The sequence below is a fragment of the Ambystoma mexicanum genome, chromosome 5q, assembly GCF_040938575.1.
Source record: "Ambystoma mexicanum isolate Mex_15411 chromosome 5q, UKY_AmexF1_1, whole genome shotgun sequence".
In the NCBI taxonomy this organism is placed as follows: Eukaryota; Metazoa; Chordata; class Amphibia; order Caudata; family Ambystomatidae; genus Ambystoma; species Ambystoma mexicanum.
The window spans coordinates 566,490,142-566,517,651 of NC_090933.1; the positions used below are offsets into that span (position 1 = coordinate 566,490,142).

The window sequence follows — 27,510 nt, forward strand, 5'->3', positions numbered from 1 at the left end:
TGTAAGTCGAGCTAGCTGGTGAGTCTGAGCTAGCTGGTGGGCTGCCTGCCAATCCATTAGAAGTCTGACCATACCTGATTGTGCACTCTACAGCACAGTTAGCAGACTGGCTGCTGTGGCCTGGGCACTGGCGGCCTCCTCTGACTCACCTGCCCTGCATCCCTGGTGGTTCCTCTCCTCCTTAGTGGCTGTGGGCACTGGCGGGCTGGCGGCCTCCGAGTTGTCTGGTGGTCCACAACTGGACTGGTGTGTGCACTGCAGTGCGGCTCAGCTGGCTCTCTGTCTCTGTCTCTGTCTCTAGTAGTCTGTGCCTGTTCTGTGCTACCTATGCGCCATGTGGTGTGGTCAGAATCGTGCCCAGGGTCAGAGGCCCAAGGCAAAAATCCTCAATCACGTCACGCAGTGTGACGCCGTGGACCTGGAAGCACAGAGTCTATGTAGGGCGGGCAGCCGGCCCTGCAGCCATAATCTATTGGCCCCCGCTTTGTTCGGCGGCGGCCACAAGCCCCAGGCACATATTGCTGTTTCAACTTTGCAAGAAGTGCAACAAATGTGTTGTTACTTCCTGCAAAGTTGAAGTGAAGCAACTGAGTGTGTGTGAAATGTGGCAGTGGCTGCACTGCCGTGCCAAAGTGCTGGGGGCCAGGCCCAGCTCCCAGCCCAGCCCTGAAGCCTAGGCAGGCAGGCTGCCCCGCACGGTTGGCCCCCCCAGGGTCAGGACTCAGAGGTGTTAATTGCTTTAGTTTGTAATTGCTAAGTTGCCAGATCAATCAGAACTACTAAGCTGGCCCGATCGAGCTGAGCATATGACACTGCATGGCGCCGGACCCCCCTTGGCAAGGCCGCCGGTGGCCACTGGCCACCGTACTTGATGCATATGCATCTGCATGCATCATAAATTATGATGCATGCATGATGCAATCATCAAAGCAAGGTAACACAACATCTCAGATCTGTAGTGTTACCTTGCTTTGATGAATTATTTATGCTGCTGCAGTCTGCCTGCAGACAGTGCCGCCTACTGTTGCCCAGCCCCCACCCCCTCATGAGTCTTGACACTTCCGCCGGCCTAGGCCTGCTGCGAGGCAAACTGCTCTGCTCGATCACGTCGGGCGGGGCTGCCCGCCCGCAGCCAGCGCTGCGGGCCACGGCATGCCACACACACATACTTTCATACAGAGACAATTGTAATTACTAATTAAAAAAAATAAAATAAAAAAATTAAATTTAAAACCGGCCGAAAAACCGGCCGCAGGGGTCCCCAAAGACGTTCGGCCACGGGCTGATTGACCGAAAGGGCCAGTCCAAGCCTGCTGATATTACATTTTAAAGCCCAATATGCAGAGAGGCGATGGAAGCCTTTCTTGAAAGCAGCAGCTTTAAAGTGTCACTGCGTTGTGCAAGTACATTTATCTGCACACACACAGTAAAACCTTAACGGTGCTGGTTTCAGGGAAGGCTTCCCTCACCTTTCTGCCTAACAATAAGCAAGAGCGCACATCAGCCCCCCCCGACCCCCATGTGAAAGAACACAGAACGTTGTAATATGTTGCCTCACATACGTGCGGAGGGGGGTGATGTGTGCATTTGATTTTTCTGAGGCAGAGAGGCAAGGGAAGCCTTTCTTGAAAGAAGCAGCTTTAACATTTTACTGCGTTTGTGCCAGTACATTTTTCTGCATAAACATAATAAAACTTTAACACCGCCAGTTTCAGGAAAGGCTCGTGGCGGATGTGACATCAAAAGAAGCCTCGCCCCTCAACTCACATTTCAGGGAGGGGGCTGAATCCCAGTTAGCTCAATGGCATTGTGCGCCTGGCTCACATATGACAGGGCACCTCCACTGGTAAATATGAACGGGCACCCTTGCTACAGGACTGAGGGATGTGAAACTCACCCAGACTAGGAGATTATCACAGCATTATAAAATGGTGAGACTTGCTGCACCACAGAGAAAAGTGCACCTCATCGAAGACACCACGAATAAAAGCTGGAACAGTCCCTCACTGTGAGGCATTCAATGCACTATTTCTCCTCCAGAAACCTAATGTCACCCAAGACCTGCAGCCTCATATAATTATCAAAGTTTTATAATCAATTTCCAAAATGACTTGTGTAGTGGTTCTGCTTGTTACCCTCTTTCATTAAAGTGATCTATTTTTCAGCACTTTTTGCCGCTTTGCACTCATCCAACTCCTGCCCCCCTTGCTCCCATCCCAAGGCTGCTAAACATTCCTCTAAGTCTTCCTAGTGCAGAACATTATCCAAACCTTTATTGAAACCCAAGTAGACCTCATCCTTCACCTCTGCACTGACATAGTCATCACCTGTTATTACAATATCACACATAGATGGTTAGGAATAACCTCCCAAAGTTTTCCAATAATGTGGAGGTCCTGCTGACTGGCTATTCTTAATTGCCTTTTTCCTGCTCCCACTTTTGCGTAATCTGAACAAATCTGTCAAATATTCTTAAAATTGTGTCGTATCTATTACAATTAATATATCATATTCTTATGGTCCAGAATTGAATGTTTGATATGAGTGCCATCTGGCGCTGCTGGTTTATGCCGGCTCTATTATATTTTACAAGTGAAAGAAAAGACATCACTACGAGGAAGATTGCCTTCAGAGCAAGAAGCTCAGTGCTAAATAACCTGGTTTTTGTAGGACAAAGGTAGTGAACTTGCAACACACACAGAATATCTTCTGTGACCAGTGCTTTAAGTGGGCTGTGGGCAGCTGGGGCCAGGCCCTGGCTGTCTCCAAGAAGTGGGGTTGAGCCTGGGCCCCCCGGTCCCACCATGCCACGGCAGGACACATTATCCCACTACAGGCACCACCACGAGGAGATGCGCCCGCCGTTATCCAGTCAGGCAGGTAGGTGAGACAGCTGTGACTGACAGAAGTGCCACCCAGCAGCCAGAGACGTCTTTCCAGATTTCCCCTTCAGGCTCGTGGCCTGTGTCTAAAACACTATATACTCCATGGCGTGCAGGCCCTGTACTTTGACTTTAGCTACTAATGTCTACAATGTGGTGGGGTTTCCTTTTCTGGTATCGAGGCCCTACACACGGCCTGTAAACTCTCCCATGACTGTGCATACTCCTCCGGCATGCATGTCACATCGATACATCTCCCATCGGCTGCCAGATCTAATCATACTTCCTTATAATTCTCAGGGTCAGTGGGTGGAACAATAACGGTGTGATGTAAACTGGCTACTTCGTCTCCATAGGGGATGGGGACCATGCGAGCAATGGGGTGGTCAGTCTGTATTTCACTTTCTTTTGTATTTAAATCCTGTTAACAAATCAGGAGTGGCCGATCCCATATCGAATACTGGGTTTATTTGTCGGGTTCATCTGTCGATCAGGGCTGATGTCCCAGGAAGCAAGAGGTAAGGGTTCAATGCCCAAACAGGAAATCACCATTATACCCACATCATGGTCCAATTTACTACATTCCTACAGGGAAAGGATGAACACCGCCTTGAAGGAGCACATTCCCACCAATATGGCCACCAAAGGAGCCACTACAGCCCAGTGAGCCGACAGACCGAGGGCTATAGAAACCCCACCCTGGGTCATGCCCATGCTTCACATTATATTGCAAGCACATGTAGCTTGCACTAACACTTACCGTGCACCTGAACTACTGAAGAACCTACCCTTTAGCATCGATCCCGCTCCAGCAAAGTCCTGCATTGATCCCGCTCAAACAAAGTCCTGGTCAGCTCCCACCAGATCCATCTGCCATCCTGATTATCTTGGGAACCTACGCAAAGAGAAAACAAAACCATAGACTGTTAAACACATGTAAAAAAGACCATTAAGTGAATGCGTCATGCATTTCAAGCTCGGAAAATCAACGCGGCATGCATTTTCAAACCCATGAAGTTAATGAGGTTTGATTCCAATGCTTCTGAAAAACGCTAGTCCACTTTGCACAAGCGCAAAGTCTGTGAAGATAAAAGTGACTTGATTTAATGCTTCAACCCCTCTGAGCTACGCTCGCTTTTCAATTGCATGCAGCATCAGTCATTCGCCTGCACTCCGCGCATTGCACAGCTGCACTTGCCTACAAAAACACTGTTCTATGTCAGGAACGCCACTGGGGTCTCGCGCTGTGTCCTGCTGTCATTGTGTGAGACCTGCAAAAAGAGGAAGGATCATTAATCATTGCATCTGCTACAATCTTCAGGTATCGAGACACTATTGAGGCATTATAAGCATTTCAAAATGGCAAGGCAGTCATGCAGAACATTCAGTATTGTGAGCAGCAATTGGAGGCCACAGCCAGCCTAGTTCATCCAACCACTCCAGGAGTACATAATCCATACAGTGGGCAGGGTTTGGCAAGGGAGGGTGTCTAGTCACTTGATGTACAATCCCCTTACTCCTGCTCTGTTTCTCGCAGGAAGCCCCTCTGAAGAACACCAATCCAGGGTTCTGCATCCCGCAACACCACCAAAACAACCTACCTCTTTTGCTGTGAGCACGTGGGTGCACCTTTTGTGCACCACACATGGTCGCATCAAGGTGGGGTGTGGTATAGGTTCAAGAAAGCCATCTGCTGGCCATCCATCTCTGCAAGACACCAGGTAAGCGTTACAAGGGCCTTCTCAGATAGTTTGAGTTCATTTTCCCCCCTATATAAAGCCCAGCTTACTTCCTATTCCTTTGGGGGTTTGGCTATGCTGTGATCAAGGAGATACACTGAACATGCTCACACTTGGAGGGTGGATGGAGCATTTTAGAGCATTTATTAGAGGTCCTTTGAAGACTTTGGGAAGGTTCTCTATTTTTATTGGTCAGTTGGACAGTTTTTACTGTGTGCTTTAAAGCATTTTTTGTGCATTGGAAAGTGTCTTCTGTGAAAACCCAAGACCCTTAAGGGGTGGCTGTACTCTGAGGCAGAACCTGTGATCTATAGTAGGGGATTTACCTCTGAAAAAGATGAGAACATTAAGGGCTTGCTTCACTCTGGAGGAGAACTGTGAATCATAGTGATTTTGTTTCTTATGAAAAACCAGAGAGCCTTAAGAGGTGGCTGCAACCTTTGTGAGATGATGAAAACATTACACACGTGCGTGATCGGGAGTCAAAAACATTACTTGCAGCTTCGTTAGTGCAATGGAATGTGTAAGACAGAAACTGATCATGGCCTCTCAATCCCAATCACTATTACAGCGATCCGTTTCCAAACCACATGGACTACAAACAACCCGCTCCACTTTTCAGTGTCTGACATGTACCGGGTAACAAACAATTGTCCTCAACATGTGTGTTAGTAATGGTGTAGCACAGTCTTCCATAATGAAGTGACTGTTCCTGTTGATAAACATCAATTGTTCAAAATGTGACACTTCAAGGCTTCTGTCTCTCAGATAGCACACTGGAAGGGGGCAGCGTACTGATTCAGCAGCATGTCGCACATGCACCGCTGCCCAGACTGCTTGCTGTACAATACAGTAATGGGTCAGAATCACTTCCCATGGATGAATTGTTCAGTTGCCCATGGTAGAACGTGTGCAATAGATAGGATCAAGCAAGTGTGTGGCTGATGGCCGCTGCTTGATCCTGTTGATGACCCTTCTATATTCAAGATGCCTGAGTCAGTGAAGAGGGTGACACACATATTCTCCCCCATGTAGGCTGCCCCTCACTTCTCGCAATTTTTTTAACAGGTGTCAGTGATGTACTGTCTGTTTATGCCAGCATCATCTGTGAGTTGGCCTAGCCTGGTATAGCTTGCATATATTTGGCAGGTTGGTGTTCTTCCTGCTGTCTGGGCTCTTGCACAATTTACATTTTAAGGGCTGCATCAAGGCATTCTTGCACATATGCATAGTGACTCTTGAGATGTGTGCTTTGACAGCACTCCCTCCTTCCCTGAGACATTTGGATGAAAAGAAATCACTTACTTGGAAACATGGGTCTATGAGAGGTTGAAGGCAGGTCCCTCACGAGGCATACCCACTGGCATCGCCTGCCATGACACAGGCCCTCGCCATTTTTGTCAGGTTCAGCTCAGGAAGTTCCTTGAATGGTCATACCACGGAACAGATATTGGACATCAGCTACCAGACATAGGGCCTCATCACGAGTTGAGCGGTATCCCTTAAATGCAAGGTAATGCTATTCCTGCCACATTTAAGGGCTGGCACTATTATGAGTTGGGAGGAAGGTTTGGAGTTTTACCTCCAGCCTTTTGCTGGAGGTAAGAATCTTGCTTTCTGCCTGTTTTTCGGAGTTATTAGCATGGCGCTAATAGCACCCCCAAACCCAATGAGAACTGACTGCCTTACCACAACCTGGAATCCAGCGCGAATTGCGCCGGACCACGAATCAGTAACGCTATTTGCGTTGGCGGTGCTATCACCGCCGGGATGCCACCAGACTTGTGATGAGGCCCATAGTATTAGAAATACCCCTTCTAGATCTCTAACATGAGTGTTACAGTAATCTTTAATGTTATTGCACTGCTCATGCAGTCTGTCCAGCATGTGCAAAGTATATTTTCATCAGGTGGCCACTCAGGTCTTGAGGTTGAGCAGTGGCAACGTTTGACCCACTTGCAGTTGGTACAGTAGATTGCACGGTAAAGCTAGATGAAATGGGGGCTGGTTTTCTGAACCACAGCAAACATTTGCTTTACAGGCTAACCACTTGATGATAAACCGTGTGACCACGAGGTGAAGGACATGTGCAAAGCAGGTGATGTTCATTGTGTTGCCAAGTCATAACGCAGCAAGGACATTTGATACATTATCTGCTGCAAAAAAAGAAAATGCAAATTATGAGTCCTTCTCAACTGTGCTTCCACCTCCTCTACCGTCTCCCCTGTGACTTTTGCCCTGAAACGCTTGCATATCCAAGGTTGCCTGGTGCTCAACTGCATACCCCTGCTGCCCCCTGGAGTTACTACAGGACCCCACTTAGCTTTTAGAGGAAGAAAAGGCCACCCTCTGATCACTTTCCAACATGTTTATGGTAAGGTGGACATTTTAGCTCAATGGCTGATTTAGTACTCACCCCACTGTAGCCATAACCTTGTCATACAATTCTGGCACCACAATGCGAGAGAAAAACATTGGCTGGGAACTTCTGAGCGGTGCTCGACCTCTCCCATAAACTGGAGTAATCAATCTTTTTCTATAAATGACTATGACAAGAGATATATTGCCAACATTCTAGCCAGGCTAACATTGAGAAGGAGCTTGTGGGACTGGTGGAATTTTGTCCACAATCCAATGATTCCATAACAGTGCCATTACACAATAGGGGATCACTGCGATTCACTGCTGGGGCGTAGGGGCAGAGCTAGCTAGTTGTCTGACACACAGTTCCAAGCAATTGAGCAGACTGATGGAAGCATGCTGCTTTTCTGATGGTAGGTAGGGGATGACTATTAGATTTTTGCCTTCTTCCCATGCCTTTTCATGGAACCACATGGATACAATGTCCATGTTGGCTGTTGCCTTCCCTCAGTACACAGTTTTCTGGAAGTGTGTACAGGTAGCCAGATATGGTTGCTATTTATACTCTGTGATGTACTGCCAAATTCTTTACTTTCTTACTTGTGAGCTAGAAACACATATGATGGGCTCATGTGGCCGTGATGGTTCTGGCAGTATTCTGGAGGCAACTTAATGATGTGATGTGTTTTCTGATCTGACAGCAGGTCTGTTTCTCAAATAAACTGTATATAGGTGGCATCAAGTTTCTTTTACTACTTCAGTCTCTTCATCTCTGGTGTAATTTTCCTTTTCCACCTCAGTATCATTGCTTTCAAACAACAATGATTGTTCCTGTCTGGACTCTGGTGTCCTGATCACCACCCATCACAACATCATTGCTGTCGGAGCCAGTATATGGGGAAGCAGATATAGTGACCTGGGATTTCCATTTTAGGGCAGAGTTTTGCCTAGGTGGAAATGCAGGTGTTTAGGAAGTGTGGGGTGACTGATGAGTTCTAGAAGGAACCGGCAGGTAGGAGTGTTGTTATCTAGTGCAAGAAGGATGTGGTCTCTCATGTATAGAAGTGTGGTTTCAGTGATTCTATTGGGTTTGAAAGCAGGTTGATTGCTGTAGGGGAGGTTGTGCATTTCTGAGAATTGGGTGAGTTGGCCGCATGTTACTTTCCCCATGAATTTTGCAATGAATGGTAGATTCGAGATTGATCTATACTTGTCTGGGTTCTTTTCATCAAGATTAGCCTTTTTCAGGAGTGGTCTAAGTATTGCTGTTTTTGAGTTTCGTGGGGTATGAGCCAGTTGGCAATGAGGCATTTCAGAGTTGTGCTACAATGGGGGCTAGCAGGGATCTCTTTTCTTTGATCATTGAGTCCAAGCAATGGTCAGTTTGACTATTGGGTGCCTTTAGGTTCTTTCTTATCATATCTATTCCCATGCTCAAGTAGATGTGAAGGCTTTGAATGTAGGTGGATTGATGCTGGGGTTGAGCAGTGGAGTTGTCGAAGCGTTGTTAAGGTTTAAATTGTCTAGGGTGTTAAGACTTTTCTTAATTTATTTTTGGAAAGCTAGAGCTATATTGTCAGCCCAGACTTAGGAGTGGGGAGGTTGTTCAAGCTTGCAGGGTTGGTAATTTGGCGGTATATTTTGAAGAGATCAGCTGTTTGAGATTGAGCTGTGGCGATACTGTATTGGTAGAAGCATTGATTTTTTTCTCTTGAGCATAAAGCTACATCCATTGGAGTCTATTTTGCAATTGCGTTTGTCCTTTTACATGGTTTTAAGGGGCCATGGGTGTAAAGTATGGTGGCACATCTGTGGTGTTTTGTAAGTCTGTGCGGGTGATGAGGGACTGTATAGAGTTGGAGAATGATTTGTTGTTGAGGGTTTTTCTGATGTTTTGCTGGGTGATGTTTTTCATTGATATGAAGTAAATTCAGAATTAATGAATGGGATACTCTATGGATTTCAAAAGGAGACAGGCTCTCCTGTCAGAACAAAGCCCAGGCCATTTCCCTAATGATCAAGTATTGGCCTTAAGCCTATGAAAAGACATGTATCTGAATCTCAGTCGAATTCCTCTTTTTATTGTTTCCACCTTACTCAGCCTTGAAAAAAAAGGAGATCCTGTGTTGTTCTGCTGGGACTATTTTAGAAAATGACTCTCATTCATTTCTGAGAAATTACAAGTGGTTAGCTGTAGCCAATATAAAATCGCTTCTGGTGCAGGGACTCCTAATAAACTTAAGAGCTTGTTTTATAATTGCTTCTTTATTAATATAAATTGGAACTTTTAAGGAAATTGCAGAATTTCACCCGTTTCCCCAAACATAGAATTCACGAGTTTGCATTTAAATCCACTTGATCTACTTCGTCTGTATTTCAGTGCAATGCTCAAAAATTCTTGTAATGCTGTATTTTTTCTGTACAGACGTTTTCCTTTTTCTTACTTAGTGCTGATTACTACCTGAATGCTGGATGTTTATTTACATCATATGGCAAGGAAACAAATACAATTGCAAATTGCCTTCAATATCAAAATGATGATTTACATAAATGTGTTTGAATTGTGAATTGTCATGAAAGGTACTCAGAAATCTAATTAAAAAGATGCATAAACACATCAGTAATGTCACATTAGCAAATAACTTTCTTTCAGAATGCCTGTATGAATGAAGCACACACAGAAGTTATAAAGTATAATTTATTCTAAAAGTTGTAAAAATAGGACATGACATTGCTCTAGTATAAGTCCCGGACCTCATCATGAGTGTGGCGGTAACAGGAAAACCTTCATTATTAATAATATTGCCTGTTTTGCCACTTACCCTATTACTGCATGCTGGCATTTACTGCACTCCAAAGGAACCCTGCAGGGGGTAACTACAGCACAACTATGATGTGTGTTGTGCTAACCCTACATAAACGTGCTTGCACACTGTTGTCTTTTGTGGCAGTCCCTGAATGTGCATTCGATGCTCATGTTCACACAGTGCTTTTTGTATATATACATATTTTTTAATCCAATTTTGACCTCCACCCTAGAGATGGAGGCAAACATTTGAAAAACTTCCATTAAGTATTACAATGTGTTTTGCTGTAGAACAAAGAATTCTCCAAGTGAACTCCCACCAAGGGATAAACATTGGCCCTCTCTGGTGCCAACTGTGTCACCCCCTTTTCAATCTTGTGCAAAGAAGGATACCGACTGGGAGTTCTCTGCATCATAACAATGTGTACAGTAGCAGTATGATCCACTAATGCACATGCTCAAAATGAGACTGGAAAATAACAAACAATAATGTTCAAGAAAATGAATGCAGGTTTTCAGAAATATTGCATCTGGTATGGGGTTAAACCTATACAAATGCTGAGGTCGTTGAATCTCTGCATGTGGTCATGGTAATTAATGCCTGCAGATATTCAAAGACAAACTCTGCGTGACCCATCGTGACCCCCATCTATATATATAAAAGTAAAAATGTTTCTGTGGGTTTCTGGCTTGGCAAAGTGTTGTTCCCTATACAATTCTACACTGTTTCACCAATCTGCACCAGATTTTGCAAAGTTACCTGTTAGGACCCAGCGGACAATATTGGCTACGTGACATTTGGACACCCCACTCCGTTCTTCAGATTTCCACACAAGTCAACATTTCTTGGTGGGTTTGTATGGTGGGTTTGGAGCTTGGGAAAGCGTTGTTCCTTATAGAATTCCACACCGTTTCACCAATCCGCACCACATTTTGCATACTTACTAGTTAGGATCCTCCGGACATTACTGACTACATGACATTTTGACACCCCACTCCTTTCTTTGGATTTCACCAAAAGTAAAAATGTGTTTGTGAGTTTGTGGCTTGGCGAGGTGTTGTTCCTCATATAATTCCACACCGTTTCACCAATCTGCACCAAATTTTGCATAGTTACATGTAAAGACCCTTCGGACATAACTGGCTACATGACATTTCCGCACCCCATCTCTTTCCCCGGATTTCAGCAAAAGTTAAAATGTCATTGTGGGTTTGTGGCATGCCGACAAAGCAGTAAACCGTGTTCACGGGAAGGGAAACTAAACATGTTGTTTCTAAACAAGATTTACAATGCTATAAACCAGGTTCACTGGGAAGGGAACCAAATCATTTTGCTGCATCAGGTGAAATTACTTTTCCAGAGGATATTTGCAAGATAGTGCCTGCAGACAAAGCCGTAAACCACGTTCACTGGAAAGGGAAACAAAAAATGTTGATTCTCAACCGGTTCCGACACGAGGAACACAACCACGTTTCAAGGCCCTGGGATGCATGGTTTTGGAGAAATTTGCACCGCAATGAACTGCCGCACACCAGGGTGAGCGGAACAGTGACCTACAGGATCATTCATTATCAGCAATTGATGAGTGTTATCACGTCTGTCTACAGAACCCGTTCTGAGAATGGCTACTACTGTGGGTGTGCTATCAATGCTCCCACTCACTTCCTCTGGAACAGTTAGGGCCTCATAATGAGTCCAGCAGTGGTAAAAAAAAAGGCAGAATTGCTAATATTTCCTGTTTTTAACACCCGCTGAATTATCAGTAGGATAGTGCTTGCAGTTTTCACTGCATTTTGAACAGAATACATGTGCATACGCTATTAAGAAGACACCACACACTGAAAATATTGCATTCAGTTTTTACTGGATCATTATTTTGCAAAACAGCGTGAAATTGGCCAAACATACCTCCAAACTGTTTCTGCATCCAAAGGATGCTGGCAAAGCTTCCAGATGAGGCAAAATGGCACAACGGTTAAGAACACGCTACAAAATGATGCTGTGTACAAATGCTGCATGGATAAAAGAAGCACAGTTTAACAAAAAAATGTAAAATCGAAACAATGCCCATGTGCAGGCACTCACATAAAAAAGGGTGTGATGGCAAAAGACCAAGACACACACTATGGAGGAACATGTACGAGGCAGGTCACATCAAAAGACATGCACAAGCCTGATGTTTTTCTTTGAGGGAGCCTTTCCAAACCTGAGGGACAATGAGGGGATCCAATGTGCCCAAAGGGGAGGAAGATGAGGAAGATGAGTAGGAAGAGGAGAAGGAGGCAGACAAGCCAAGACCAGCTCCCTAGTATTTATATTTATATACAGGAGGAACAATGGAACGTACAATAGAGAAGAAATCATATTTGACAGGAATCAGTGAGCTTCTTACAATGGGGTGAATTTGACGGACATTCTCACCAGGGTGTGGAAGGGAGCAAATGGAACAGTCACAGGGGACAATACATATGTGGACATACATAGATTAAGGACAACCAACATTGGACATTTTTAAGTGCAGGTAGGCGGTATGGCCAGCTGTGCTCAGGAGGTGACCATGAAGTGCTAGAGTGAAGGCAGAGGAATTGAGAGAGAGAGAGGCAGGGTAGAGGTGAGGGAAAAGTGTTAGCTACCAGGCAGATGAAAGGTAGGTTAAGAGGGTAACTCAGAGGCAGAGGTAGGCTTTTTTCGTTTGGTTTTGAACATATTCATGTGGACTGTTTCTCAGATGTCTGGGGGAAGAGAATTTCATTCAAGTGGTGCAACAAGAGAGAAAGTGCGGAAGTGAGAGGAAGCACAGGGAGGGCGAGGAGCCACAAGGGTAGTTGAGGAGGCAGAACAGAAATTATGACAAGGTTTGTAGAGTTGGATAGAGGAGAATAGATACAGTGGTGCCTTACCATGGATAGATTTGTGAACGAGGAGAAGACATTTAAATCTGGCCCTGTGATGGTACGAGGAAGTAGGTGTGAAGTGAGGGAGTTCAAAGACAGTCCTGGTAGTGAAGTTAATCATCTGGTCGAGAGGACAGAAAGCATAGTTGGGGAGACCAAAGAGGATGCTGGCACAGTAGTCCAGTTCAGAGAAGACCAAAGTGGTTTAGAGATGCTTGGCGTTGTTGCTAGGAAGGAGGTGCTTGATTTTTCTTTAGGTAGTTGAGGTGAGCTGCTGTTCCAGTTTTGGAGATTAAAGTAGAGAAGGTGTGAAAAGGGATAACGCAGAGGTTTCTAGCTGATGCACAGCAGGGGAGAGTGTCAGGTGTGAACTGGATAGGCAGAGGAAGAGATGAGAGAGAACTTTTAGCAGGAAAGAAGTGCACCTCTGTTGTGGTAGAGATTAACATCAGAGAGTACTAAGCCATCCATAATTTCAATGCAGAGAGAAAGTTGAATATTTTGATAGAGAAATCAGAGCAGAGTTCAGGAAAAAAGATGTGCGTGTCATCCACGAAGAGTTAATTCGAAAACCGAAAGGAGGAGCACAGGTGTGGAGTGTAAAGAGGAGCAGACTCAAGACAGCCTTGTGGAACACCAACAGTTAAAGGAGTGAGTTGAGATATGTTGTTGCTCCAGGAGACAGAGAATTGGCGAGGTGCAAGGTAGGATTCAATCCAGTCAAGGGCTCTATCGTGAATCTCAAGAAGAGAGAGAGTATTATGGAGATTAGAGTGATCGACAGTGTCAAATGCAGCAGACAAGTCAAAGAGAATTAGGATAGAGGATAGGTTGGAGTGCTCATCAGAGGTGATGAAGTTGGACACATTCACAAGAGCAGTTTCTGTGGAGTGGCAGGAGTCGAAACCTGCTTGTAGGGGGTCTCAAAAGTTGTTGATGTCTAAGAAATTTGAAAGAGGACTGAACACAACCCTTTCAAGCCCTTTAGAGTAGTGCCGAAGGAGAGATACAGGGAGAAAGGTAGCCAGTAGGATTGGGTCAGCCCCATGCTTTTTTAGGAGAGGGATGACCGTGGCTGCTTTAAAAATAAATAGAGGGAAAGCGAGTGGAGTCGAAAGACAGGTCGAATAGTTCAGTGAGGTGAGAGGCCATTAAAGGGGCAATAGGCTTGACTAGCTGAGGAGCAGAGGGTCTGATGGGGCACAAGTGGGGTTAGCCTCCATCAGAAGAGATAGCACTGCATCAATATCAGTGTGACTAAAGTGGGAGATAGAGGCAGGGGATGATGGTAGAGTAGGCTGAGTGTAAAATGTAGGCAGAGGGAGTTTGGGGAAGGTCAGGAGAGAGTCTTTAATTTTGGATTTTATTTTCAGTGAGGTATTCAGGTAGGTAATTAGCTGTGAGAGTGGATGTGATAGCCATAGACTTAGGAGGAGTGAGGAGTGAGTTTAGTGTGCACTGTAGCCAGTGAGGATGATTGGAGTCAGAATCAATGAGGGATAGGTAGAATTCCATTTTCACTCTATAAAGAGCAGACTTGAGAGAGGTCAGGGCAGAGAGATAGAGTTGCAGGTGCTCAAGTGAGTGGGTACGCCTCCATTTGTGCAGCAACCAACCCGTGTCTTTGCGTGGAGTGTATGAATGGGGTGAACCATGACTGAGGATGCTGAGACTTAGGGGTGAAAGTGAGCATTGGAAAGAGAAAGCATAATGAGTCATATAGTAGGAATTGGAAGCTGGAGAAGGCAGTGTTGGGGAAAGAGGCATCAGGTGTGATGGAGGAGAGTGAGAACTGTAGGTGTGAGAGGAAGGGGGAATGGCAGTAGGTTTACATTTTCTTTTAGTAACACGTGAAGCAAGTGCGGTGGAAAGGTCACATGGTTGAAAGGAGATGGTGGTGGAAACAATTGAGTGATCCGATATGGATAGTGTGGCACTAGTATTAGTGGCAGAGAGAGGTGGAGATGAATAAGAGATCCAAAGAGTCCCCCTGTGAGGGTGGGTAGGTTATGGATAGAGTGGAGAGCATAGTCACTAAGAAAAGACTGAAGTTCAGATTTCTGAGAAGTGGTTGGAGAGGGAAGGTTAAAGTCACCTAAGAGAATGATCTGATGTTTAGTGGAAAGAGAATAAAGGAGTGGCCCACAATCATGAAAGAATGGTCCAGTGGGACCAGGAGAGCGATAGATGCAGATGATGTGAACTGACTGAGGCAGAGTAATAGTAGAGCTGGTGAATTCAAAAGAGGTAGGAGAGGACGGATCACTGGACACTTGTGAGGCATTAAAGCGGGAAGAGAATAGCTGTCCGACACCTCCACCTCTGCCAGTCAGTCAAGGAGAGTGAATAAATAATAGTATGGAGTCATGTAGGGCCACCATAGTGGCAGTACGAGATGCAGAAATCCAGGTTTCAGTGATAGCATGAAGCTCTAATGGAGAAGAGGTGGACTAAAGGTATTCAGTGATAAAGGATGTTTGTTTCATACAGACTGAGCATTCCAGAGTGCATTGTTCAGTTGATGAGGTAAGGAAGAGTGGAGAAGTTGAGTCTCAGAGGAAGAGTGGTGAGGTGGATAGGTGCTAGAGGAGGTATGGTTAGCTCATCAGCTTTGCTTGTTGGAAGGTGGTGGAAGAGTGATGGAGTAGTGGGAGTTTCGAATTGTGATTTTTATGATAGGGAAGGAGGAAGTTGTAGCATGATTGGAGAACGCATAGGGAGAGGTGAGTTATTGAGAGGTCAACCATTGCTGCATAATAAATACTAGACTATCATGCTGTTTGCCTTCTGTATTTGTCATTGGGGCAAGCACATTGTACTCAACACAGCCATTTTGGTGGAAGCATTACATCTGAAATGGTGTTATAAACTGATACATGACCATGCAAGAGTCAGATCTAACATGGTGACAGCTTATGAACTGAAGACAAAAAGCCTGCAGAAGAATGCTAAGTTCCTACTGATTACAGACAGATGTTTATTTCTGCCAGAACATCTTAAAGATCAAAGGTGCCATGCGGTTGGGGTCATGTACATGGTTTGGTTGAGCAAGTGTCGCAGGGATTAGTTCTAGTTGTCATTGCAGCTTAGTGCCGTGTTAGACACAACTGCTATATGGCTCTCCAGATGGCATGTGTTCAGAGGCATTCAGGGTATATTGTCTATAGTGGTGGGTAGGAAAACCTACTTGAAATGTGTTCACTTGGCTGTAGACTTTAACAACTCCCACTTCCTGGCTCCCAATCCCCTGAGTGCCTCCCATGTCCAGGATGGATAAGTCCCTCTTCTTGCAGGCTTTAAAAGTGGGGGATGGAGCTATGCCCCATCCAGTAACCTCAGACCCTTTGTAATGTTGGGCATCAAGAGCCCGCACACAGCTCTTTAGTACATTAATTTGCTTCTTCTTAACAGTGGTAGAGATAGATGGAGACAGTCGTAATCCTGTCCCAGATGGATTCCCAGAGAAGAGTGCTCTTCTGGTAAGGTGCTTGGGACATGGAGTGTCCAATCAATCAGATGTGCATCCTTAACTGTTTCTGCCAGAACCTTCAGCATTACATGTGAGAACTTCTCTTTGCACTGGAAGCCATCCCAACCAGTGCCACATCCATCACCCACTGAATCCCCTTGGCCACACATGTTTGATTCATGACGACTGGAATGGTGCAATTTTTTTTTTACATTTATTTATAGACTTTTAGTTTTGTAAAAGAAAACAAACTTTTTGCCAATCACATTCCCGATCCCCAACCCACATCATTGCATTTTTGCATTTTTGCATTTTGCTTCTTTACTTTAGAATTATGCAAACGCGGGCTGGTCGATCCATCTGTGGAAGTGTTCTTTGGGTGAAGGACCAATGTTTACAATGATTGTGGCAATAACAAATCCATGAAATTAATCACGTTGCAAGTTAACTGCACATTTCTTCCCGTGATTAGATAAGACCACCACTCCACCATGTTGCCATTTTTGGGGGCGTAGTGTTCAAGGTGCAGGGAGCGCTGGTCATTGATCTGTGAACATTCAATTATTAGATGTTTAATGGATTCGGGTTCTTGCTTACAAAAGCGGCAATTTTCGTCTATAGTCATGGAGTCTTTTATACTCCTCATACGCAACTTAGTATTGTGCAAGTTGAGGCTTAGCCGCAAGAATTGATTTCGATGGTAATTAGATGGAAATTTAGCCAGATATTTCGATAGAGTGCCCCTTTTTTGCTCACACAGGCCAAGGTCTATTCCTGAGCATAATGCGACTCGTCTTTCCGCATTTTTGATCCACTTCCATTGCATACATTTAATTTTTGCCAATTGCGGTGTCTGTAGAACCAGGGGCATTTTTATATTTGCTTCTTCCAGTATGCCTAATAGGTTCTCTTCCCAGCTGTTTAGCAAAGAGGCGGATGTATCAGTGTTCTTATTGGCCAAGATTGAATATGTCTTTTTTGCTGGAAGTAGTCTCATTTTCCTTAACAGTAGTATAGATTTCCACAGCACTATTGAATGCAGGGAGTCGAGGCCCAATTCATGTCTCAAGGCCACCATTGAGACACATTGTGGCAGCTGGAGGACTTTACGCCAAAAGCAGCCCTCTAGTTGAGCCCAGCGGCATGCACTGATGTTCCACCCTGTTTCACTGCCGAAACGTATTGCTGGTGTCACTTTTTGTAGGTAGAAAGTCGTCACAGGTTGAAGTGAGAATTTCCCATAATTTGTGTGCAGTTTGCACCCTTGTAGGGCAAACATTCGCATACGCGAGATGATTTCATTTGTCCAACTCCATTCTCTGATTGATATATTAAATGATACGCCCAGATATCGAATGGCATCTGTTCTTAGTAATATCTCTTTATCGATTTTCCAATGGTGCAATTCACAAAGGATTCAGCTTTAAAAAATCGCTGCATCCTGGTAGTCAGAAAACCATAAAAATATTCCTGATGCCAAATTTCCTACCCATTCTGACTACTTTTCACACCAACTACAGACATATAAGCGGCTGATATGGAAAGGAAAGCAAAAGGCAGGAAACAAAGAATTTTTTAAAAAAAGTTTGTTAGAAGGCGGATAAACAATGAGGGTCAGGACAATGTTCCCTCTAGTTATTTCTCTCTAAGTGGCTTTCATGCTCACACTATTTTCCATGTACGCAACAGACAATCGAGGTAAGCCATTTTGTGAGCATGCATAGTTATTGAGTTATTGTATATTTAGTGCAGCAAAATGTAGACTTCTGCTCATAAACACTGTACATGAGAGACTGAAGCAGGCAGAGCATTCTTATTTCTGGCTTCTTCACAAAGAGAGCTGAACAGCCTGTGGAGGAGCGGCCGCCAGGTGGCTGAAGGGGAGACAATGGAACAGCACGAGGGGATGGTACAGGCAAACAAATCAATAATGTACAGTCATTACAACGCTACCAATAATTAACCGACTTTCCTTTAAACCGGACACTTCTCAATCATTCAGATGCTGATAATGTGTTTCTAACATGCAGATTTTTAAGCAAGATTGTTTTATTGTCTCTTTGCCTCTTTTCCAGGTGAACGCGAAGCTCTCTGCTGGCCATGGGCTGCTGGTTGAACTGATCATCACATTTCAGTTAGTTTTCACTATTTTCGCAAGTTGTGATTCAAAGCGCAATGATGTCACGGGGTCAGCAGCTTTAGCCATCGGATTTTCTGTCACCGTTGGGCATTTGTTTGCAGTAAGTAGACATGTTACAACTCGGAACATGCATTTATAACACTTTTAAAGTGAAACTGGAGTTTTACTCCGACAACCTTTTTTTTTAATTTGAAGACAATTTTGTGTTTGATTTCTAATGTCCTGGCTTAACTAATTCATGATACCATCTATCATATCCTTTGCACAAATAAGAAAGTTCCCCTGCTAATGAGCACACGCTATGCTAATTAACATGTTCAAGTCATACGCTGTGACGTGTGAAAAGCTACCCTCCTATTTCATATTTTTTGTCTAGAAACCATAAGCTCTCTCCCTCTTCTATCTGAAGCTACCTTCATCATTATTACTCTCCTCCCTTGTACAAGGTTGCATGTTATTTTACCTGCATGTTATTACATCACAATCCTCCTACTGTTGCACCCCAGCTTCTGCCTATCAGAAAGTGGTGCAGTCACAGTTCCATCTTAGCGGCAATCGTTTATAATATGGCTTCAGAGTACTAAGGGAACAGTCGGTGCTTGGCACATCCCTTGCTTTCAGAGATAATCATGATACGTATTTTTCATTGTATATAACTTCATAAAATATAGAATTATAGGTAGGTAGCCATTACATATAGGGATATGTTTCACCCAGGGTTTCCTTGTGAGAACGAGAGTGAAGGTCCCGTTGTCTAAGATGTCACTATTGTGACGTCCCAGTTTGGTTGATGCGCATGCGCGGGCCTCGTTGTGGCCCCGCGCATGCGTAGTTTAATAAAATGGGCCCGTGCGGCAGTTCCCGCCGGGACGCGGAGCAAGCAGCATCGCGTCCCGAGTGTTCTTGTGTGCGTGTCTGTGTGTGTGCCTGCGTGGGCCCAGGGGGACCAGATATAACAACTGGCGACGAGGCGGGATCGCTGCCACAGCGTTCGCCCTATGGACGTGGGCGTAGGACACACGTCGTCGGCACGAGAGTGCACGACGCGGATCGAGCGAGAACGTTTGTCGCCTCGAGGCAGTAGCGGCCTGAAAAGGTGCTCGTGTGCTGCCACGAGGGAAATTTTTGGAACTTTTGACTGTCCCCAGCAATCTGGGGACAATCCAAAAAAAAAAAAAAAAAACTACAAAAGGACAGACACGAAGCCGCGGATTGGACACAGCGAAAAGTGCGCGGAAGAACATATCAGCCAGGTTAGCGGCCTCTATCACACCGAGAGGTGCCTGTGCGACCTGTGAAGATGTCGGGCAGCGAGGATGAAGCGGAAGTGGCGACAAGAGTGGTGAGGACACAACGGGGATCGCTACTGCCCATGCAGGAATTCGACATGTCAGGCCCCCCGTCTAAGCTGGGCCCCAGGTGGCTCCTATGGGTCAAGAAGTTGGAAATGTACTTTACAGCGACGGGGACTTCAAATGACGACGCAAAAAGGGCGACCCTTCTATATTCAGCTGGCCTGGACATTAGGCGCATCTATGAATCACTTGCCCTACCGGTGGTCACGTATGACACGGTCAAGACCGCGCTGGAAAACCATTTCATCCCACAGTCCAATGTCGACTACGAAAGGTTCCTTTTCTGCAGAGAGAAGCAAAGGGAGGAAGAATCTCTCGATCAATTCTGTGCCAGACTTCGATTGATTGCCAGCACGTGTCGCTGGGACAACGACGAACTGATGATTAGAAACCAGGTGCTCCAGGGCTGCAGCTCGGGCAAATTGCGACGTCAAGTGCTGAGGGAGCCAGGATGGTCACTGCAGCAGATACTGGACAGTGGGAGGACTTACGAGCTAGCGGAATCCAGAGGGGCGAGTATGGACGCAGCGGTCAGGCCGAATGCAAGGGAGGAGGCCTTTGCTGTTTCCAGGAGAACTAAGCTGAAAGAAAAGTGGGCCCCGAAGGCATCGGAGAACAGGTACCCGTCCACGCCTGGGTCGATTTGTCCGGATTGCGGGTACGACTTGCCTCATGTTGAGGAGTGCCCCGCCAAGACGAGGTCGTGCGGGCGGTGCAATGGTTTAGGACACTATGCTCGCATGTGCCACGCACTGGCCCCTGTACCCACCCAGAGAGGTCCCGCGAGGGCGAGAGGTGGCGGATTCAGAAGGCAACGCAGCATTGCTGCCCTCGAACAGGAGATACGGAAGTTACAGATCGCGGAGGAAGAGGAAGAAGACGAAGAGGACGAAGAAGAGGTATTCTTCATCTCCAACATTGCCTCGGAGAGCAAAAGGAGGAGGCAGCCCAGGTGCGAGGTGGACATATTGGGGGTGCCGACCCAGGTACTCATAGACACGGGTGCTTCGGTGTGCGTGCTGGCAGAGGAGGACTACCAGAAACTTCCAGGTCCGCCGACACTAGACAAGTCCACGGCGAAGATATTTACTTTTGGAGGAGACACCCCGCTGCCACTCAAGGGTGTGTTCGTGTCACCTGTGTCAAAAGGGGGTAGTAGCATCAAGGCAAAATTCTTTGTCACTGACGTGAGCCCTCACTCGCTCCTCAGCTGCGCGGCGTCGGAGGCCCTCAACTTGGTTCATTTTGCATATGGTGTATACCAGATAGACATTGAGACACTGCTGGACAGGTTCTCGGGCATCTTCGAAGGCATAGGGAAACTTAAAGCACCCCCAGTGCGCCTGCACATCGACAAGTCCATCAGACCGACGGCCCTCAAGCATCGCAGGATCCCGTTTCACCTACGGGAAAAGGTGGAGGAGGAACTCTGATCACTGGTAGAGATGGACATTATTGAGAGAGTGGAGGGGCCGACGCCCTGGGTGTCCCCGATAGTGGTGGCCCCCAAGCCAAAGCAGCCTGGGGCAGTGAGAATCTGCGTGGACATGCGCCTCCCAAACGCCGCAATTAAGAGGGAAAGGCACATCACACCCACTCTGGATGACATCATCGGAGAGCTTCAGGGGGCGAGAGTATTCTCGAAGTTGGACCTACGAGCGGGCTACCACCAGCTCGAACTGCACCCGGACTCCAGGTTCAGAACTACTTTTATGACGCATGACGGCCTCTTCCAATTCAAACGACTGAGCTTCGGCATCTCATCAGCCGCCGAAGTTTTCCAGAACACCATCAGAGGAGCTTTGGCTGGCCTGAAAGGGGTGCTGAACATGAGCGACGACATCTTAGTCTTCGCGGACTCTGAACGGGAGCACATGAAGAGGCTGGAGGACACGCTCCTGAGGTTGAAGAACCTAGGGCTCACCCTTCATCGACAAAAATGTGAGTTCTTCAAGGACCGCATTGGCTTCTTTGGGTTCATTTTCCACGCAGCCGGTGTGTCGCCCGACCCCGCCAAAGTGAAGGACATTAAGGAAGCCGCCCCCCCCCAGTCACCTACGGAAGTGAGGAGCTTCTTGGGGATGGTTACTTATTGTGGGCGCTTCATCAAGGGGCTAGCGTCGCTGGCAGAACCACTCAGAGTACTAACCAGGAACGACGCTGCGTGGAAATGGGGAGCCAATGAGCAGGAGGCATTCCGGACTCTGAAAAATGCCCTATCAGATGGAGACACCATGGCTTATTTCAACCCCAAAGTGGAGTCAGAGGTGGTGGTTGACGCAAGTCCGGTAGGAGTGGGAGCGGTGCTGATGCAACCTGACGAACGTGGGGACATGCGCCCCATCGCATATGCGAGTAAGGCCTTTTCGGACACGGAAATGAAATACTCTCAGATTGAACGGGAAGCGTTAGCCATCCTGTGGGGCTGTCGCCATTTCCGGTTGTACATACTGGGCAAACCTGTAGTGGTGGTAACGGACCACAAGCCGCTCCTGCCCATACTGGCTGGGGGGTCATCCAAGCCGCCCCCCAGGATAGAGAGGTGGATGCTAGCCCTGATGGAGTACGGGGTGAAACTCGTATACCGACCAGGCACGAACAACCCGGCCGACTACCTGTCGCGCCATCCCAACAAGGAGAACTCTGTCACAGACATTGGGGCGAATGAGTGCCACGGGCTGTTGTGTCAGGTGGTGGAAGGGTCTCTTCCAATGGCAATATCGAGGCTGGAGATGGCAACGGAATGCTCAAAGGATGAGGTGTTCACCATAGTCAAGAATGCCGTGAGGAGCGGCGAGTGGAGGGAAGTGCTGCAGGACAACTCCCGCCGTCAAGCGGAGGCTCAGAACGACCTCCGGGCGCTCTGGAAGGTGAAGGATGAACTCTCAGTCGCGGACGATGGACTCATACTTCGAGGGCGGCAAATTGTTATCCCAAGGGCACTGCGGTCAAGGATCCTCGAACTTGCCCATATCGGCCATCAGGGGATTGTCAAAATGAAGGCTCGGCTAAGAAACAAAGTATGGTTCCCGGACTTGGAGGGGCGAGTGGAGAGTTTCATGAGGAGGTGTATCGCATGTCAAGCGGCGGCCCCGGGGGACAGAGGTCCGCCGATAAGGTCGATGGAGCGTAGTTGCAGACCATGGGAAACTGTCCATGTGGACTTTGGCTCGACGGGTCGGGGAATGTACTTCCTGGTGGCAGTGGACCAATGGTCCAGGTACCCCGAGGTGGAGGTGGTACAGTCGACGGCGACAGAGTTCGCAACGAAAGCACTAGACAAAATGTTTGCCACCCATGGATTCCCAGACCTCCTGTGCTCGGACAATGGGCCACCGTTCACCGGCAGCCAATTCGCAACTTACCTCCGTGAACGGGGGATCCGGCATCGCAGGGTGTCCCCGCTCTGGCCGCGGGCCAACGGAGAGGCTGAGAGAATGATGCGGACTCTGAACAAGGTCCTGAGGATCTCCGCCTGCGGCGGTGAAGACCTGGAGAGGAAGCTCGTGGAGTTTCTGAGGGAATACCGGACGACGCCGCACCAATCCACGAAAGTGGCCCCAGCCGAAGCACTATTTGGGCGATGCCCGAGGGGAATGCTACTGGAGGAGGATGGCCGTCTGCCCGGAGTGATAGACGATGAGGGTGTCAGGGATGAACGGGCCAAGCGCAATGATAAAGAAAGTGAAAGGAGGGGTCTGCAAGAAAAGGAGGTGCGAGTGGGTGACACCGTGTTGGTCCGGAACAGGCACCCTGAGGGGAAGTTGTCCCTGCCCTTCGAGCCGCGCCCGTGGAAGGTAACGCATGTCAAGGGCACCATGGTGACGGCAGCCTGCGACCGAGGAACAGTCACGCGCAACCGGTCGTTCTTCAAACGCATTGAAAGACCGGCTCAAAATGGGACCTCCGAGGAAAGCGCAGGGCCGGCTGGTCCGCCAGGAGATCCAGAGAGCGGGCAGGCTAGTCCGCCAGGAGCTCAGGAGAGCGTGCAGGGAAAGGAACCACCGAGACCGGAACATGAGGCTTCTCCTCCGCCTCCCGCCTCGCCACGGTACCCTATCCGCCGTGAGCGGCGGTTGCCCAGGCATCTCAAGGACTATGTCCTGGACTCACGTGACTGAGCTGAACGAGGCAAGGTGAGACTCCTGGGCGGTCATATGTCCGCCCGTGTACCCGGCGTGCAGGGAGATGCGCGCCCAACTGTTTACTTTGTTTTGATTAAAGTTAAAAAGGGATGTGACGTCCCAGTCTGGTTGATGCGCATGCGCGGGCCTCGTTGTGGCCCCACGCATGCGTAGTTTAATAAAATGCGCCCGTGCGGCAGTTCCCGCCGGGACGCGGAGCAAGCAGCATCATGTCCCGAGTGTTCTTGTGTCTGTGTGTGTGCCTGCGTGGGCCCAGGGGGACCAGATATAACAACTATGAACACTGAGATAATGTGCACCTCAGAGTTAAAAGCTGGCCATCTACAATTGTATGTTGTGCATGGCTCCCCACGTCCCTTTTTTGTCCCTGGCCTGTACTTTAGGAGCAAACTTGCAGGGGCTCTATAATGGGACATCAGATTACTATACACAACACAAGCTACCAGGTTACTGCTCTCCTTACCCTGCAAGAACCCAAAAAGTGAATTCACAAAATCCTAGCATAGAAAGTGCTGTTTCCTCCTGTCATGAAATCACAGCAGTTCTTTATGAATTCCATAACCGTCTGCGATGACATAACAGTAGGAAGACACAGCATTTGGGAAGGGGAATCATTTCATACACAATAGAAGTGATTTGTATCACTCAGCAATCTTTCAAGTGCAAGGGCCACACTTGTCTTCACCCTTCAGTCAATACTTAGGTGCCCCCGAGGCACCTTACGTTCCCCACTTCACATCCCACCCCAGAACAGCCCATGCCACATATTCTAACATCTCCTTACCTTATGTGTTACCCTCAGCCTCATGACCAGTTCTCTGTACAGTGCTCCTAGCTAGGTCTGCGCTATGTAAGACCCAAATACGAATAGAATTAAACATATCCTGCAAATGAAGCCATACAAACCCTTCTTTCGATTTTGGAAAATATAATCCAAGCAAATCGCACGAAAAATATTGTACTGAGTGCCAGAATACTTTTAACGATTTTCTGGAACTTTGGAATAACATCTCTGCTTACCTGTGCCTGTACAGAACGTGCAGAGATTACAAAAAGCTAAGACAACTTTGCTCTGTACAGAAGCATTCGGACCCGGTCCGTGATCAATTTGCAACTGAATTCAAGAAGAACACGACTTTGTCCTTCTCTTTCATGGACTCTGGGTTGCATCCCTATGCTCCTGTGATTGTTGTTTATTTATTTATTATTTATTCTTCTGTGTTCCTCATGTACGTGTATCCCGTGTAATAATTAGTTATCCAGGCAACTGGATTGTATGTAGCACACACTTTCTTTCGCCAGAGCTCTGAAGCAAACACTATTTCGCGCAGTGTAGTATAAAATAAACAAATTAATAAACAAATATACATAAAGACACACTAAGAGCTCGACATACCCATGTAGGTAAAACGTTGTTACACACAAGCAATCCTGCAACATTAAGGACATATTCTCATCCATTTTAACTTCTACCAGAAGTGTGAACATACAATAAATGAGGGGCTGATGGTAGATACAGGGTGAAAAGGTAGGACAGACTGCCTTAACAAAAAAAAATTCTTCAGTTTCATTGTGTTTATTAAGATTACACAGAGGGCTATAACAGCATAATGAAGATCATACAGACAACCATATAGAGAGAGAATGTTCAAAGATAATATGAACAACAATTGAGCAAAACTCTCGAAGATTGTGCTGGAAAAAAACAAACAGGCAGATTAATGTTCTAACAATGTTAAGTAACAGCCAAAAGCAACAAACTCTGTATCTAAAATACAAAAGAATAAATAATAAACAAACGGGGGAACAGACAAGGGAACGAACACGTGAACGAGAGGAAGGAAGGGAAGGCAAGGAGCATTTAACATTCTAGCACTATAAACTCTGGAGTTAAGTTAAGACAAAAGTCAATAATAGCAAAAGTTCTATTCAGTTTGAGGAAGAAAGTATGGTGCAGTAACAACTAAGTATGCATCACAGGACAATTTAAGAACTGTGGGAGATCCAAATGAAGTGATCTAAAAAGCCATGTATATGGCCATACATTGTTCCATTGTTCCATTCTCTGCACATGACAAATGTTGTTCCACCATCCCTTAGTGGAGATATTTTGCACGTTTTTCAAATTAGTAGTGATAAGCTTTTAGGTAACTTCCAACTGGCTTTTTCCTTGTGTCATTCATTTCTCTACTTATGACATGGTAACAGATGTTCAGTGTTGCAATAATTATTATGCACAAGTCACAGCACTAAACAACCATAAATGTTTGATATCTGACAAATGAAAGACTGACAGTACTTCCTACACGCGGAGAGGAGACCGAGAGGCAGTCACTACACTTTTGGAGTCTGTTTTTCCTGTTTATGTGAAGGAGGCGTTGCTATTTAAAGAAAACCTCTCCCGCGAAGCGGCACAGAGAGTGGAAAGAGAAGCAGTCACTGCGGTCGCTACTCTTTTGAGGTCTGTTTTTCCTGTTTATGTGAAGGAGGTTTTAAACAAAATCTCTCTCTTCCACCGAGCGGCGACAGAGAGGCAGTCACAGCAGTCACAGCAGTTTGGGCAGCAGTGCGGGGGACTCCTTATGTCCTTAGGCTTGGCTAACTTCTCATACAAAAGGTGACTGTACTGCCTGATGACTTTGAGTTATTGCAAACCTTGTTTTGGGTGGTGACTGCGGCCCTGGGCGCCTTTGAGTAGCTGCAGGGGCTTCACTCATTCTTTGCATCTCATATTGGGGCTGTCTACTGCCGGCTAACTTAGTTATTTCAGGTGTATTCTTCTGTAAGGAGTGCCCCATGATTTATTGCCACTGTAGTGGGGTGGGCTGTGTCTGTTGGCTGTTGAGCTTTGGAGCCAGCCTGAGTAAAGCCCTGGGGAAAGGGGCCGCAGGTAAGAGGTGCTAGAACTGGAGACCAGTGGACGTGGATTGCTGGTGTGGCAGAGACTGTCAAGCATGGGTCTGATATAATGCTTATAACGCTGCTACTCCCATCAGTGCTTTTTCTCCAGTTCTGGTGAGTGACTGCGGGCTTTGGGCCATCCTTGTGAACTACAAACGGGTTTTGGTGTTCCGAACCTGGGTACCTATACCTGTTTCAACTGTGACCTTGTAGTCAGCTATCTGAGATATTTATTTACATATCCTGAAAAGGAATCGGATCGATTTTACATTGAATGTTTGAACTATCTGAAGTGTAACTGTTAGGCGGAAACCTGTGCAGTTCCCTCTGGGACCACTGCAAAAGATTTAGGACTACAGGTGTTTGGCAGTAAACCCACTTGGTAGCAGTCTGTACCACACAGATTCACTTGGTAGCTGTGGCTGAGCAGTCAGACCTCTCTCAAGAAGAGTTAAGCAGTATGTGGAGTATACAATATAGGGCAATTCTTCACAGTAAGACAAGCAGACACGCAACGAGGCTCAGTGTAAAGATATTAAGGTATTTATAACGGAACATCTATGGAAAACACTAAGGCACCATCACGGCAAACAATTCAATTACAATTACTCTACGAAGAAGAAACGATCAAACCCCCTAACAATATTTCGACAAGTCTAGGTTCTACCGGCATCACTTATTTGCAGGCAGAGGTGTATGCCTCAACCTAGATGGCACTCTAATATCAGTTATGACGGGAGAGAAAAATAGTACGTTACGAAATCAACACAGTTCAATGCTTCACGGGAAAAATGCAAGGCAAGAAGACAAGAACCAC

At 46.6% G+C, this 27,510-nt stretch overlaps 1 protein-coding gene across 1 annotated transcript in view; it reads left to right on the forward strand.

Annotated features, from left to right (window-relative positions):
* LOC138498607 (aquaporin-4-like) overlaps nt 1-27,510 on the forward strand; it is a 322,873-nt gene that overhangs the window by 41,888 nt on the left and 253,475 nt on the right. The window contains exon 2 of the mRNA XM_069622335.1: nt 18,228-18,392. Coding sequence (XP_069478436.1) covers nt 18,228-18,392 — 165 coding nt within the window. The remainder of the gene's footprint in view (nt 1-18,227; nt 18,393-27,510) is intronic.